Source organism: Nannospalax galili, unplaced genomic scaffold (genome assembly GCF_000622305.1).
Source record: "Nannospalax galili isolate Female #2095 unplaced genomic scaffold, S.galili_v1.0 scaffold1311, whole genome shotgun sequence".
In the NCBI taxonomy this organism is placed as follows: domain Eukaryota; kingdom Metazoa; phylum Chordata; class Mammalia; order Rodentia; family Spalacidae; genus Nannospalax; species Nannospalax galili.
In genome coordinates, this window is record NW_008329527.1 from 728685 (window position 1) to 745367 (window position 16683).

At 48.7% G+C, this 16683-nt stretch overlaps 1 protein-coding gene across 1 annotated transcript; it reads left to right on the forward strand.

Moving 5' to 3' along the window:
• Positions 1 to 8773: 8773 nt before the first annotated feature.
• Neurl3 (neuralized E3 ubiquitin protein ligase 3) lies at positions 8774 to 15475 on the forward strand. Its single transcript, XM_008838268.3, has 4 exons — positions 8774 to 8854; positions 12439 to 12924; positions 13367 to 13414; positions 14812 to 15475. The coding sequence occupies exons 1-4, from the start codon at positions 8827 to 8829 to the stop codon at positions 15003 to 15005; spliced, it is 756 nt and encodes a 251-aa protein (XP_008836490.1). The 5' UTR covers positions 8774 to 8826; the 3' UTR covers positions 15006 to 15475.
• The last annotated feature ends 1208 nt before the right edge of the window (positions 15476 to 16683 follow it).

Here is a 16683-nt window from a genome sequence, read left to right on the forward strand (position 1 = left end):
TTTTTGAGATAAGGACCAAGATAAGGACCAAGCATGTAGCCCAAGCTTGGTCTCAAACTGGCTATGTAGCCCATTTTGTGGGGTGCCGGGGGTAAAAAACCCAGGACTTTGTGTACACTAGGCAAGCGCCTTCCCAACTGAGCTATGTCCCCAGCCCTAGTTCTGAAATTTAACCCAATGTGTGTTAATGTTTTTTAAAAATATTTTATTGTATGTGTATGAGTGTATTGCCTGCATGTGTGTAAGTACACCCATGTCGTGCAATGCCCACAGAGGTCAGAAGGTGTCTATCCCCTGGAACTGGAGCTACGGATGGTTGTTAGCTTCCATGTGGGTGCTGGGAATGGAACCTAGGTCCTCTGCAAGGGCAGTCAGTGCTCTTAATCACTGAGCCATCTGAGCCATCTCTCCAGTCCCCCAATGTGTGTTAATGTTTAACCTATGTATATATCCAGGGAAAGAAGAGTAAACTTTAAACCATTACTGAATGCCCTAGAGTTCCTAGTGCTATGCAAATACTTTATAAATAGTTGTTAGACTGTATTGTTTAGGGAATAATGACAAATTTGCATGAGTTCAATGAAGATGTAGTCCCTTGTGGTTTTTTTTTTATTTTTTGGACTTTTTTGAGACAGGGTCTCCCTGTAGCCCCAGCTGTCCTGGAACTTGCTATGTAGACCAGGCTGGCCTTGAACTCACAGAGATCTGCCTGCCTCTGCCTCCTGAGTGCTGGGATTAAAGGCACACCCAACTTTTTCTGTCCCTTTTTGAGACAAATTCTCCTTTTTTTTTCCCTACAACTATTTTAAAATAAAGCTAATAAATACTATTTTAATGTATTTTCACTTTGAAGCTAAGACTTTTATAACATATAACTTAATGTTCATAAAATGATATTGAATCATCTAATATTTAGTTAATTGCCTTTATAAACAATGATTTTTAAAAACGTTAAATGACATTAAAAGGACATTGCCATCATGATCCAAACTTTTAGAGCCCACACAATTCTGTTTGTTTTTTAAAAAGGGTCTTATGTAGCCCAGGCTGGCCTTCAACTCATGATTCTCCTACTTCAGCTTCCTATGTGCTGAATTACAGGCATATGTTAGCATGCATAGGTGTGACCTATACAATTATCTAAAGGTAGATGGGTGTGGTGGCACAAGCTTTTAATTCTAGCACCTGGGAGGCAGAGAGAGGCAGACAGATCTTTGTGAGTTTGAGGCCAGCCTGGTCTACATAGTGAGCTACATAGGGGCTACAGGGAGACCCTGCCTCAAAAAGACAAAAAACTAAACAACAATTCTTTAAAGGTATCTATTACCCCAAAGCTCACTTTCCTTAATGGGGAAAAAAATGCCCCATTCAAAACAAGTCAGAGGACTGCTACACATTCTTCAAGACAATCTATTATAACAAATGATTTAAACAATTCAGTGCTTAGTGAAAGTAGGTGAGAAACTCTAAAGAGTTGAGGAAAAATTCAAAGAGAAATACTGATGCTATGATTGGCGACATTTAAGGATACGTCTTAAACACTGTAAATATCCAATAGGGTACAGCAGTTTGGCTCTAAGTTCCTTTGGCTATAGAGATATAATTGTGTTTTAAATAAATAAACATTACTTCTGGGAGAACTGTATGACTGTTTCATTATAGTATATCATTAACTGTACCAGTAATGAAGAGCGGTGCTCACATGAAGTGGTTAACCATGCTGAGCTGGTTTCTCTTGGGAAATTGGTTTTTCACAAATACCATATGCCTATTACATTTACCTTTATACAATGTCAGTAAAACTAAAGTATGTCAGTTTCTCTGTTCTAATGATTAGATCCATTTCATGCTTTAAAATACATCTGAAGTCCACAGGAAAATTTTAAAGTAATATATTGTTTAAAATCACACTTTAACTAAAGATTTTTTTGAATATTTTGTTGAGTAACTAAAGATTTTTTAAGTTCTATGAACAACTCAAACAATAAGAAAGACTGACAGAGACAAACAGTGACTGGTCACTGTTAGCTACTTGTTCTTCATTAAAATCAGAACTGATTTAAATATTCAAATGCATCTTGAGAATACAGCTAACTGATATTTTGGAGTGTCAAAACATAATTTAAGAGAGAGAGAGAGAAAAAAAGAGACAGGGTCTAGCAATGCCATCCAGGCTGGCTTGGAACTTGTGAGCTCAAGAGATCCTCCTGCCCTTGTCTTCCAAGTAGCTGGGACTACAGGGGCCTGGACCCAAACAGAAAAACTATTTCTTTAGGTTGTTTTTGGCGTTGCAGAAATAATGAACTGCTGCATGATCAACATTGTCTTCTCATGCATCATTTTAAAAGGCTGAATCCCTTTGACATGATATATTCTTAGGAAAGAACCCTGGCAAAGGGATTTTTCTGTTTCTTTCTTTTTTTTTTTTTAAGCCCTTGTACTAGTGTTTAGTACTTTATGACCATGAGCAAATTAAGGTATTTACAAGTTCTCCTTTTGTTGCCTAGGTTGACCTTGAACTCATGGTATTTTTGCCTCTGCCTGGATTATAGGCACACACTATCACAATAGGCTTCGGATAGGTAACTTTTACATTTATTTACCTATTTTGTGCATTTGTGTGTGTGTGTGTGTGTGTGTGTGTGTGTGTGTGTGTGTGCGTGCACATGCTCAAGTGTGCATGCCATAATGCACATATGGAGGCCAGAGGACAACCTGTGAGAGTCAGTGCTCTCCTTCCACCATGTGAAGGCCCAGGAATCAAACTCAAGACATCAAGCTTGATAGCAAGCACTTTTAGTCACTGAGGTCCCTTGCCAGACCCCAAATGGGCAACTTTTAAAGAGGTCATTGTGCTACCCTGTTTGTACCTGGAAAATCCTTGCTGGCCACTTCCTGTGCTCATGGTCCTGGCTATTCAAAGAGATGGCATCCTGGCACTTCATTCTCCACAGTCTCATCTGGGCAGGAGGCATGGCCAACAGAAGGGTGCTGGTAAATGTAACATAGTAAGGATCACAGGACTCTGATGACTGGACCCATGGGAGCCAGGCTGCCCAACAGTGTCCCAGCTTGCAAAGGGTTCCCACCCTGTCTGGGCCACAGGTTGACCTGGACCTTGGGCGTCATGCAGCTTACTTCCCTGTCCAGCTCCTTAGAGCAGGAGGCATCTATAAGGTGGCCCACACAAGAATACTTTTTAGTGATAGGGCCTGGTCAAGTTGAGGGCTGACTGCCACTGAGGGGTCCTCACGCTGTGACAAGTCCACCCTGGGAAGGGGTACTGGGGAGCTAAGGAACGAGAGGAGGGGGTGCAACTGCCAGGCCCCAGCCCACCCTAGCATTACAGGACTCACAGGGCCTAAGAACTTCTTGAGTACTGACTATGGCCAGCAGAGGCCGCCCCAGTCAGTCACCATCCCTGTCCCTAGGCTGGCCTGTCTAACAGGGCCTGTCCCACTTTTCTTGGAACAAATATTTAGAATCATGCCTTGCCAGAAACCAGCTTTGCTGCAATGATGCCGTAGGGCATTGTGGGGCAGCCTATAACTGGCACTCAGGCGATTAGTCAGCCTCTACTTGTAAGGCTCCTACTGTGCATCAGCCCGGTCCAGTGGGGGAGACTATAACTTGTAATAGCTAAATACATAGAAGGAGCCAGTGTCCTGAGTGAGACCACAGAGGGCACAGCACAGCCACAGCACTGTGAGGACACGGGCTCTTTTTCTTTTCTCTCTCTCTCTGTCTCTTCCTCCTCCTCTTTCTCCAGCCCCCTTCTTCTTTTCTTCTCTGAGACAAGAGTCTCATGTAGTACAGGCTGGCCTCATCCTCGCTATATGACTAAGGATGACCTTGACCTCCTTCTTCATCCTCTTGCCTCCACCTCCCAGGTGCCCATGATCATAGGCTTGTGCCACATCACCAGCAAGGCATCAGCTCCTGAGCTACAAGACCTGGGCCAGATCCTAGATCTGATGATTATTGTCTTGCTATTACAAGGAAGCTGCTTATCCTTGTGTATTCTTTATTATTGTGTGTGTGTGTGATGTGGGGGGTCTGAGTGGAGGTCAGAGGATAGCTTCTGGAGTAGGTTTTCTCTTTTCACCTGTATGCAGGTTTGGGGGATCCAACTCAGGTTTCCAGGCTTATGTGACAAGCACCTTTACCTGCCGAGCCATCTGGCTGGCCTTGCTTACCCTCTTTGTGCCTCAGTTTGCTCCTCTATAAAATGGAAATGATTATAATAAATAGAACCTTTCTGAGGACACTCCACAAGGACTGTCACGTTAGTTCGTTAATATGCTTACAGTAGCAGTGTCTTTTGTAGGAACAGCATTCTCTCTCTCCTCTGTGTCACAAGGTGTGTGTCCGGGATGCCTATGATGTAAGACAGATTGGCAGGAGAAGCCAGATGCCCTTTTATTTGCAAATATTCGCTGTGCAAAACACTGGTTTCATTATGCTACGCTATTTTCATATGTGTATGCAATGTGCTCTGATCATATTCAACCTCCATTACCTTCTCCTGCCCCCTGCCCCTCCCTCATCTCCCCAACAGGTCCCCTTCCTCTTTTCAGAGTTCCTTCAAGCTGAGCATGGAAGCCCACGCCCATGAGCCTAGTACTTGAGAGATTGAGACAGGAAAATTCCTGCAAATTTCACGCCAGCCTGGGCTACAGAGACAAATCTATCTCAAAACAACAAAAATGCTACTACCCACGTATAGTCCCTTCCACTTTCATGTTTTGTTCTGTTTTAGTTTTGTTGCCACTGCCAGGGATTGAACTCAGGACCTCATGCATATCAGTCAAGTGACCTGTCACTGAGCTACAACCTACAGAGGTACATGTCTTGTTTTCTTTCTCTTTTAACAAATATTTATTTTTGTTTTAATTATGTGTATGCATGGTGTCTGTGTGTGGGTATTTGCACATGAGTGCATGTGCCCACAGAGGGCATAGGTGTCAGGACCCCCTGGAGCTAGAGTGACAGGCAGTTGTGAACCACCTGATGTGGATGCTGGGAACTGAACTTGGATCCTCTGCAAGAGCAGTAAGAGCTCTTAATTGCTGAGTCATCTCTCCAGCCCCATTCTTTTCTTTTTAGTATTTTATTTATTATTTTTAGTTTATGTGTGTGAGTGTAATGCCTGCATGTATGTAAGTGCACTGTGTTGTGTAATCACTGCAGAGGTCAGAAAAGGCGTTGTGTCCTCTGGAACTGGAATTATGGATGGTTGTTAGCTGCCATGGTAGTGCTGGGAACTGAACCTGGGTCCTCTGCAAGAGCAGCCAGTGGTCTTAACCACTGAGCCATCTCTCCAGGCCACTGTGTCTTCTTTTCTTTTTTAATATTTTCTTTATTATTTTTATTTTTATGTATATGAGTGTATTGCCTACATGTATGTGAGTGCACCCGTGTCGTGCAATGCCATGGAGGTCAGAAGAGGACTTTGGATTCCCCTGGAACTGGAGTTAAGGATGGTTCGAAGCTGCCATGTGGGTGCTGGGAATTGAACCCGTGTCCTCTGCAAGAGCAGTCAGTGCTCTTAACCGCTGAGCCATCTCTCCAGCCCCACTGTGTCTTATTTTCTTAAATGTACATTCTGCATGTGAGAAAAAATAGGTGCTATTTATCTTCCTGAGCCCGACTTTTGTCGCCTAACACTGAGCTCCAGTTCTGATCTTATTCCTTATCCATTGATGGGCTTGTGGGCTGGTCGTGTGACTGACAGGAACGGTGAGACGGTACACACCAGTATCTCTGTTGTAAAGCACCTTTGTTTAGGAGCTGGAGAGATGGCTCAACAGTTAAGAACATTCATTTATTTTGTGTGCGTGTGTGTGTGTGTGCGTGTGCATGTGTGTGTGTGTGTGTGTGTGTGTGTGTGTGTGTGTTGGTGCTCTCCAGCCACTATTGTGGATCCTGGAGATGCAACTCTGGTCGGCAGGTGCCTTTACCCACTGAGCCATCTCACTGGCTCTTAAGCCCCAGTTTAGATCCCTAGCACTGCGTAAAGCTAAGGGTGTAGTGTCGGCTGTAATCTCAGCATGTAGGGGGATGGAGGCAGGAGGATCTCAAGTTTGACGTCATCCTCAGTTACATAATGAGTTCAAGGTCAGCCTGGGATACATGAGCCCTTCCTTAAGATCTCTAGATAGGCTGACTAGGTAGACTCCAGTGGATGAACTTGAACCCAAGAACATCTAGGTACAAATGCTTGACCGGATGGGACTTAATATGTATGGTGGAATGCATGAGATTCCATGGGGAGTGGGGGGGCATGAATAAGGGGGTCTAAATTTGATTAAGAACTATTGTATGAAAAGGCTGGAGAGATGGCTCAGCGGTTAAGAGCACTGGCTGCTCTTGCAGAAGACCCGGGTTCAATTCCCAGCACCTACATGGTAGCTAACAACCATCCATAACTGCAGTTCTGGGGGAATCTGATGCCTTTTTCTGACCTCCATGGGCATTGCATGACACGGGTGCACTTACACACACGCAGGCAATACACTCATACACATAAAATAAAAAAAAATAAAATGTTAAAGAACTATTGTATGAAATGTACAAAAGTGCAATAAAAAAAAGGGCTGGAGACATGACTTAGGTTAAGAGCACTGGCCGCTGTTGTAGAAGACCGGGGTTCGATTCCCAGCACCTACATGGTTGTTAACAACAGTCTGTAACTCCAGTTCCAGGGCCTCTCTTCTGACCTCTTTGGGCACTGCATGACACTGGTGCACTTATACACATAAAATAAAAATAGTAAGATTTTTTTTATAAAACAAAGAAATAGGAAGTCTGTATACTTGTACACTGGGTCTGAAGAGGAGAGGGAGAGGGTAACCAGATATACTGCTGTCTGCGGTAGAATCTTGCTGTGAAGGGTACGGGAACAAACAGTGAGAAAGTGGGCCTCTTTGTTCAGATTCTCCCCTGTCCTGTCTTCAGAAGAAAGCATACCATGAGGGTTTTAGGACTGAATTCAGGGGAGAAGGGTGAGGTCAGAGAGAGAGAGAGGGACCCTGCTGTTCCTGCTACCTCCCAAGTGCAGGATGCCTGGTTACAGCATGTTCTGAACCCATTAGTGGGTTAGCTAAATTCACATGGGTGTTGGTGGTGGGGACTGCCTGGCTTTTCTGTCCCTTGGCTTCCCCCTGCCTGAGAAACCATACTGCCTGTCTGCCTTACACTTTGCCCAGTAAGTTTCCATAAAGGCTGAAGCCGCAGACCTGGCTCCTGATAAGGTACTGCACACACCTCCCTTAGGGAATGTGGTTTATCAGCAAGGAGCAGGGGAGGAGCATTCAGCAACACCCAGAGACTAATGTGTCTGCCAGGGGGTGCCAGGAGCCTGAAACCCTAAGACTGGACTGGCTAGGGCCATAAACCATGATGCTGGGCCAACAGCAGCCTTCAAGACCCATTGGCCTCTAGCTGGTTTGATTGCTTCTGACTCGTGAACAGCTGCCTTTGACCTTGTCAGGCAGCTTCCAGAGCAGAAACCGAAGGCACCTGGCACAGGTCCAGGAATGAGAAAATCCAGGGTTGCATCGTTGTTGAGGTCCCCAGAGGCAGGCTGCTGCCTCCCCACCTCTCTCATCTTTTCTCTCTTCTGTCTGTCTGTCTCTCTGTGATTAAAGGTACAGTATACTGGCTGGAAGGGGGTCCCCAGACCAATACATCCTGGCTCCCTATTTTATAATTTGGGGACTCCAGAGCTCAAGAATAGGAAGGGGTCTGCATAAGGAAACACAGGGGCAGAACCTGGGTCTCCAAGTCCCCACGTCTTACCCTAGCCAATCTCCCAGTCCTGTCCAGGGCACTTCCATTCCCAGGTCCCCCAGGGGCATGCCCAGTACCATTCATTCCTTAGAAGACTCAGAGAAGTCTCTGATGGTCACCCTGGTCTGGGGTCTCAGGAGGGACTTAGCCTGGAGATCAAGGGCCAGGGTACTCCAGACCCCTAAACCAACTCCACCACTCCACCTTGTTAAAAACTCAGAATCCCTGCAGGGCCCGGGAACTTCCGAGTCAACCTGCTTTGAACAAGATCCTTGTAAGGCCATGTGAGAAGTGCTGGATTGGTGCAAGCCCCTTCCCTTAATGAGCCTCAACTTTCCTAAGGGAAAGCGATGGGGAGCAGAGCTTTCCTAGGGGAACCTGAGGGATCCAGGTTTTGGGTATGATCACTATTTATATATGTGGTAGATTCTAGAAAATTCCAGCTCCAGATAATCTGGGGGAACTATCATCCCTTTTACTACCCACCTTGTTCTGCTGAGTCCTCTCTTTTGCACTCCAGACTCAGGGCAGGCTCAACTCCACAGGAGGATTTAGCTCATTCAGTGTAGCCTGCTTCAGTAGTGCTGAGTGCCATCTGTATGCCGGGGTTGCTGTAGTGAGACTCCATGCCGGCTGTATAACAGAATCCCAGGATGCTCTTTAAAACTCCCTGGTCCTATCCCAAGCTAGGGCACCAGAATCTCTGATGGTGGGGAGGGGCAACGGTGCTTACAAACATGCTGTGGGGAACTGTACTTCACAGGCGAGCAAAGACTGGCATTCAGAGCTGTCCTTCTGTACTGCAGTCATATACACAGTCCCTGCTTCCTCTTCTCAGGGCCACTGTGAGCCAGCCGACATCATCAGGAAATTCCCGGATATCACCGTGCATGACAACGTCAAATTAATCATCAACCCTATAACGTGATCTGCAGTACATAAAAAGGAGACCTTCAGAGTCCTGGAAACCTAACCACTGGCCTTCACCAGCCATCTCCTCCAGACCCACGGACCAAGCCCGAGGAGTCCAGGCTGATGGGCGCTCGCCTCTCCCCTGAGGCCAGTAAGTAGACTTCCTGCATGCCCTGAGCTTGCTTCCTCAGTCCAGGGCGAAGGAGTGAAGGTTCTGAAGAGCTGGTATGGTTAAGGTCAATGTGACCCAGGGTGAAATTTGCCATGGCCTGGCCCATGCAGAGGAGCAAGCCCCCGGTTCTTGCAGGAGCCCATCAGAGGCTGGGTGACTCAGGTCCAACCTGGCTACTGTAATAAGTCAGCCTTTCTTACCTCCCCACCTCCCAGGAACTGTCTTCATATCAGATCTGGTTATGCAGAGGGAGTTCTAGATGGAGTGAGTAACAGGATAGAGCTTAGAAGGCCTAAGAGAAAAAGAGGGGTCTCACCTTTGCCAAATTAGTGATGGGATCATGGGCAAGTCATTTTGTCCCTGGGCTTCAGTTTCCTCATCTGCAGATTGGGGAGAGTGCCATCCACTCTCTTGACTTTTAGTATTCCCAGATGCAGAAATCTATTTGGTGAGCAGGTAGGAAGACTCTCTGAGACCCTTACCTGCACCTATGACCTCAGGCGTCCCTTAGTAGAAGGACCTGGAGTAGGGGCAGTAGATGAAGCAACAAGTCTTAGCCCAAGGGACTGGGACCAGGCACCTTTGGACCTGCCTCCTAGGCAGAGCAGAGCTCCTGTTCAAGGTCCCATGGCAAGTACCCACCTATCTGCAGCCAGCCACACCCAGAGCTACCTCTGCCCAGTGCTGTGGCAGCTGTGTTTGGATTCAAGGCAGGGCAGTAATAATGCTAAAAAAAGGCACAGCATAAAGGTGCATGTGTGTGTGTGTGTGTGTGTGTGTGTGTGTGTGTGTGTGTGGCTGAGCCCAGGATCCACTTGGAGCTTGGAGGATGGGGATGTTCTTCCTGAGCCTTTGTAAGCTCTGAGAGTCCTTCTCCCCAGGATGTAAGGAGAACAGGGGGCTGCAAAGGGTTGAGAGGGAGCCTGAGTGGCTGGAGAGATGGTGTGAAGATGCTGACATCTCAGACCCCTTCAGAGAGCTGGAGGCTGACCATCTACCCTTGAAATTCCAAGGGTCTTGCTACAGAGACTATAATCTGCCTCCTCTTGTCCAGGGCTGGAGATGTTTACCAAGGACACAGTTTGTGTTCCAAACTTCCTAGCAACCCAGGTCCAGCCTGACAATACCCCCTCCCTGCAGCAGGGAGGAATGTGGAGGTAGGTGAGATCATCAGAGAGGGTCTCCCACAGCAACTCATGGGGCCTTAGGAAAATGAGGTCCATAACAAGAATGGCCACCTCTGAGCAGAGAGTGTTCTGAATTGCACTGAGATAGGCCTGCTTAGAGAGCCACAGTTAGCCTGTGCCCAGCTCTGCCATTCCCCACCCCAGCAGTGGGATGTGCCAGATTGTCTAGTCAAAGGGTAGGAGAACAAGTATCTGTGGGAGGGCCAAGGCAGAGTGGAGGTAGTGTCCACCCCTTTGATGAACCTCACTGTGGGGATCAAATACTATGAGCCAGCTCCAAATTCAGGCAGCAGAGCTCTGTGCAAGGGAGGGGAGGGTCTTCTGGGGTAGACAAAGTCCTGAAGGCCCTGGCAGGGTGAAGGTGGCCTTCAGTCCTACTCAACCCTGGCCTTAAGCAGTGAGCAACCAACTCAACCAAATAAGAGGGTATAGAGCCCCAGCCTCAAGAAGCCCCTTGCCTACCTGTGGGGACACCTTGCAGGAGCCACTCCCAGGCTGTTGTCCAGAGGCTACCCGGGGAAGGGACTACACAGCCTGAGCATGCAGCTGACAGAAGGCAGCTCTCAAGTGTTCTGACCACCTAGTGACCTGTGGATCCCTTCAGCTCCCCTTCTCTAGCTGGAGTGACAGGAGAACGTAGATTCCATAGGTCGCTGGAAGGACTCCTGCATGGGTGTGGAGCTTTGCCAACTCAAGTTGCCAACCAGGTCATGGCCTGCTTTACCTGGGGTGCCAGGGGACTAATGCACCCACTGGGGCAATTCCTGGGGATGATCCCCCTCCTTTACCTGGAGTGCCTCCCTGCCAACCAGTTCCTTGGCTCCCTATCAGGAATTGGATGAGGCAGTGAGCTGGCCTTCATTCCTTTCCCCACAACAGGTTCTACCAGGCTTGTACTGGAGATGGGGCTGTGGCCAAGCAAACACCCTGCCCACAGCTGGGAGACAGGCTGTCACAGTTCCTGACTCAAAGGGGATGAACCCTTTCCATTGGGGCTGTATGAGACAAAACTGAGGCTCCTACTTGGCCCTAGTACTGCTCTTGTTGCCTCTCTGGCCTGGTCACCATCTCTAGTATCTGCCCCTTATATTGGCCATTGACCAGGTCTCTTACTAACCCTGTCCCAGGGCTTCTCTTGAGTTCCCCACACCAAAAGGGGGGCAGTGACCCAGCTGAGTAAAGGGATGGCCATTGGCTAGCAGCACCAGGAGCTCCCACTTGCTGCTTGGACCCCAGTCCTATGCCTAACTCTGCTAGAATGCAGCAGGCAGGCCTGTGGTCAGCAAGGAGAGCAGGAGACAGTAGGCTGGTGGGGATGGACTCTCTCTGGGGTTGGGGTCCATTTCTGATTTTTCTTTTCTACTGGCAGTCATCAGGTTCCTCCCACCCCTGCAAGCCCCCTTGAAGGGGAAGCATGGGGTTCTGCCATCTGCTCTGGTCAGGAAACTCCAGCTCTCTCAGAACCAGGACAGAGGAAGGGCTGCCCTGTGAGAACTTTCCCTTCTTGCTGCCAAGTGCCCTCCTGTGGGAAGTCCCTCTGCTCCATGTCCACTTGAGGCCTTGTCTGGACCTAAGTCAGCCATTGGACACTTTCCAGCCCGAACTCCTGCCCTGGGAGAAACTTCCGAGTCCCTTTCTTTCCCAGGACCAGGAAGTCATCCTTGGGGGCAGAGGGGCAGGACTGGTCCAGGCCACCTGTGGGAAAAGGAGATCAGAGAAACAGAGGGAAGAACAGCCATAGCAGGCCACCTGCCAGAGCCTGCCCCAGGTGGCATGTCAGCCCAGCTCCCCCAGGCTAACGCCAGGACTGTGAGAACATGAGTATAATAAAGCTCACCTGAGGCTGGTGAGGTGGGTCGGTGGACAAAGGTGATTGCCACTAAGCCAAACAACCTGAGTTCCAGACCCCAAACTCAAAGGTGAAGGGAGAGAACCAACTGCTTCAAGGTGTTCAGCGGCTAAGAGCACTGGATGCTCTTGTAGAGGACCTGGGTTCGGCTCCCAGCACCCACATGGCAGATAACAACGTCTTTGACCCAAGTTCCAGAGGATCTGGCTTAGGCCTGAGTTTAGATAGAGCCAGGATAGATATGTATTCCTTTCATTTTCAGTAGAAGGGCGAGAAGCTGGGGAGGGGGGGCAGAATGAGCTCCAGGCTGGGCTCTGAGAAGGTCTCCCGCGGGTAGGAGGTGGGGAGCTTGTACAACGAGGTGATTTGGGGATGGTCGTGGTGGAGGATAAGGTGGCTCCAGGGAATTGGGAGGGATGGAAATGGTCCCCAAGAGAAGGCCAAAGTGGCCCAGGGTACTAGGAGTTCCCTGGAGAGCCAGAGGGTTAAGTTGGCTGTCACTGACGGCTCCCCACTCTGTCCCACAGACACGGAGGCACCCCGGGAGGCCCTTAGCTTCCACGGGGACGCCACAGGCGCGCAGGTGCATCTGGACACACTGCGGTGCACTGCTCGCAGGTGCGCCACGTTCCATGATGGCATCGTATTCAGCCAGCGGCCCGTGTGGCCTGGAGAGCGTGTGGCGCTGCGTGTACTGCGTCACGAGGACGGCTGGTGCGGTGGCCTCCGAGTGGGCTTCACCCGCCTGGACCCCGCACACGTGACCACAGCCTGCCTGCCGCCCTTCGTGTGCCCAGACCTGGAGGAACAGAGCCCGACGTGGGCGGCGCTGCTCCCAGAGGGCTATGTGCGCGCGGGGAACGTGGTCTGCTTCTGGGTGAACCGCCGGGGCTGGCTCTTCGCCAAGGTCAACGCTGGCCGCCCGCTCCTGCTGCGCAAAGACGTGCTGGTGGGCGCCCCGCTCTGGGCGGTGATGGATGTGTATGGAACCACGAAGGCCATTGAGCTGTTGGGTGAGACAATCTTGGGTGTGCGGAGCGCCTGGTAGAACCATTCATTCCTTCATGTTCAGTTATTCCATCAGCCCACGTTCAGTGCCCACTGTCAGGATGAGGACTGGAGACATGAAATGGGCAAAAGCTCTAGCTGTAGGGACAGCAGACTTGACCTAAAGGATGATACAATATGACCAGCACCTTTCACAAAGGAGGAAACATTTGCATGGGGCTTTGCAGTTTAAGTAGGAGTCCACCAACACAAACATGGCAAACAAAAACAATAAAAGTGTGAGAGTGCTCAGCTGGGTTAAGCTGCAGGAGTGCTGGCCAGGACAGGGTCTCTACTATCCCAAGAGGCCATGAGAGAAGAAAGAAGAGGTGCTTGCTGTTACAGGGTGGTGTGGGAGGGAACTCCCAGAGCTGCTGGCCTGGCCCTGAACCTTCCTCTCTGCCTTAGATCCCAAAGCCACCACTTCCATCCCCAGTGAGAACGCTGTGCCTGAGGGTGAGTACGTGTCCCAGGACCCCAGTGGGGTGGACTGGGCTTGGGAAGGCTGCAGTGCTGGAGAGATAGTTCAGAGGTTAAGAGCATTGGCTGCTCTTCCAGAGAACCTGGGTTCAATTCCCAGCACCCATATGGCAGCTAACAACTGTCCATAACTCCCGTTATTCTGACCTCTGCAGGCATTGCACAGCATGGGTGTGCTTACCCACATGCAGGTGATACACTCATACACATAAAAGAAAATTAATAAAAACATTTTTTAAAAAAAGAACAAATGAACCAATGAAAAATAAGGTACAAAGAGGCAGAGGAAGACACTATGTCTACAGTTGCGCCCCCCGGCCCAAGTCTGGAGATGTAGCTCATTTGGTAAAGTGTTTGCCTATCATGCCCAAAGCCTAGCTTTGATTCCCAACACTGAATAAAAACAGTAGTGGTAGAAGTGAATATCAGAAGTCCAAGGTTGTCCTCTGCCACAAAGTGTGTTTGAGGCCAGCCTCGGCAAATGAGACCCTGTCTCAAAAAAGAAAATTAAAAAGTGGGGTGAAGATAGAGCCCTGGTGTAGAGGCTTACCTAGCACGTGTCAAGTCCTAGTATCAGCTCCCAGTACTACCCCCAAAGCTGCATTCACTATGAAGGCTCACCAAATAGAAATAATATTATGGGATTTTTAAAAAAGTTGCTATACAGGCACAATGGTGCATGCTGTTAATCCTAGCACTCAGAAGGCAGAGGCAGGCAGATCTCTGTGAGATTAGGGCCAGGCTAGTCCAGGTAGTGAGTTCCATGCCAGCTGGGGCTACCCTGTCTCAAAGAGAGAGAGAGGAGGGAGAGAGAGAGAGAGAGAGAGAGAGGGAGAGAGAGAGAGAGAGAGCGCAAACTCACCCATTAGTTGGGTGGGTTTCCTCCCTGTACTTTAATTCTTTGATGTATATGTGGAAAATGTGTGGACTTCCCCCTTCTTTCTTATTCAAAGTAGAGTTATGTTACATCCCTGTATTCTATGAGGATTTGTTTCAAGAGGTTCCATGATGGTGGAACCCAGGTGGTCCTGCATGCTGTGTGTTCCTGTATACACATACTCAGATTTGTAAATTAGGCAAAGTAAGAGATTGACAATAATTATTAACAATGAAGTAGAACAATTAAACAACACAGAGCAATAACAATTATTTAATTCTTCATGATTTTTTTTCTGGAATATTCCATTTGATCATTTCAGGCTATGGGTTGCTAAAACTAGGAAGCAACAGCCTGGATAAGGGGCTACATGAACACTGTGGTTTTCAGGGGCCTATTTCTCAGGATGCTGAGCTTCCCTGCCCTGTGTTTCCGAGCATGAGTTGGTGGCTCACCAGCCCTGGGTACCTATGACCTGTGCTGTCTCCTTTTCTAGCCACACCTGGGGAAGAGTGTATCATCTGCTTCCACCACACTGCCAACACCCGCCTCCTGCCCTGTGGCCACTCACATTTCTGTGCCTCCTGCGCCTGGCACATCTTCAGGGACACAGCCAGGTGCCCCGTGTGTCGCTGGCAGATCGAGGAAGTGGTTGCAGTGCCATCATTGAAGACTGGGGAAGGCTCCTGAGAAAAAGGCTTCTCAACATGGGTGTCAGATGGGGCCTAGCTCTGGGGCACGCCCCTGCAGAGGGAGAAACCTCTGCCTGGACGTAGGTCATCAAGACTGGTCATGGGTCTGCAAGACTGGTCAGCAATGAGGAAGGCTCAGTGACTCCCAAGCAGTTGGGTTGTGGCCAGTGTGGCAAGGAGAGACCTCTCTGTCCACATCAGGATGCCTCTAGAATGGCAGGGGCAGACACCGCCCTTGTTTTACAACTGAGGACATGAAAGGATCTGCATCTGATGGAAGGCCTGCAGCCCCTGAGTACCAAGGACCAGGAGCAAGGAAGCAGGGAGGTGGAATGAATCCACATGGAAACAGAAGCTGAGTCACCTCCACAAGTGTCCATCAGGTGATTCACAGTGATCTTAGGGGTGGTTGTGAGGTCCTGGTGAGATTGCACAGTGGAAGAGGATTCAGCTCATCACCCACACACATTGTGGTGATTTCCTTGCTAATTTCCAAGATAGCAAAATAAAGTTTGGTTTGTATGAATTTTTAAAAAATGATTGTCTCTTTTGCTGTGCTCAGAGAGAGAGGTGGCATTTTGGACTTGTTGGGATGCTGAGGTGTTTTGGGAACATGTTGTCTTGACCTCTATGGACCACCCTGGTCTTACAGAGGACGGATGGGACTCGTGACTCTCTTCTGTTGAGCACAGCAGGGATTGGACCAACACTCCCAGCAGTTAAGTCCCAACGAGACCTTGTTCTTGTCAGCCTGCATTCTGAGGACTTCAAGGGGCTCTAACCCTGACTGAAGGCCGGTGAAGGGGGGCAACTGTGTAATTGTTATAGGTGGTTGTAAGACACCTGATGTGGGTTCTGGGAACTGAACTTGAGCCCTCTAGAAGAGCAAGAAGCACTCTTAACTGCTGAGTAATCTTTCCAGCCCCTGGCTTATGTTTATGGCTTAAATGGTTGCTAGAAAGTTTTGAGAGAGCCCAGACAAATACTTTAAGCCAGCTATTACAAATACAACTATAGCTCAGATAACTGAAGGAAACAATTTGTAAGGGTTAAAGGAGGGCTAGGTATATATCAGTGGTAGAGTAGTCCTTGTCTTACATGATAAATCCTTGGGTTCAGTTTCCAGCATCCCCCCCCCCCAAATATCCACACAAAAACATACATAGACACACAAACCGTCAGGGTGTGGTGGTGTGTGCCTGTCATCCCAGCACATGAATGATAAAGGCAAGAGGATCTCAAGTTTGAGTCCAACCTGAGCTACATGTGATACCTTGTTTTTACAAATAATTTATTTATTATTTTTATTTTATGTATATAAGTGTATTGTCTGCATGTGTGTAAGTGTATCCATGTTGTGCAATGCCCACAGAGGTCAGAAGAGGGTATTGGATCCCCTGGAACTGGATTTGAAGACAGTTGTTAGCTACCATGTGGGCACTGGGAATTGAACCCAGGTCCTCTGTAAGAGTGGCCAGTGCTCTTAACTGCTGAGCCATCTCTCCAGCCCCTTCTTAAAAGGTCAATTATTGCTGGGCATGGTGGCGTATGCCTGTAGTCCCAGCACTTGGGAGGCAGAGGCAGGCGGATCTCTGTGAGTTCAAGGCCAGCCTGGTCCACATAGTGAGTCCCAGGACAGCTGGGGATCACAGGGAGACCCTGCTTCAAAAAGACCA

Bases quoted from the DNA above. Each gene is read 5' to 3' on its own strand.
- Neurl3 (XM_008838268.3), top strand. From the start codon at position 8,827: ATGGGCGCTCGCCTCTCCCCTGAGGCCA. The intron at 12,925-13,366 runs GTGAGACAATCT...TCTCTGCCTTAG, and splicing joins GAAGGCCATTGAGCTGTTGG to ATCCCAAAGCCACCACTTCC. The intron at 13,415-14,811 runs GTGAGTACGTGT...CTCCTTTTCTAG, and splicing joins TGAGAACGCTGTGCCTGAGG to CCACACCTGGGGAAGAGTGT.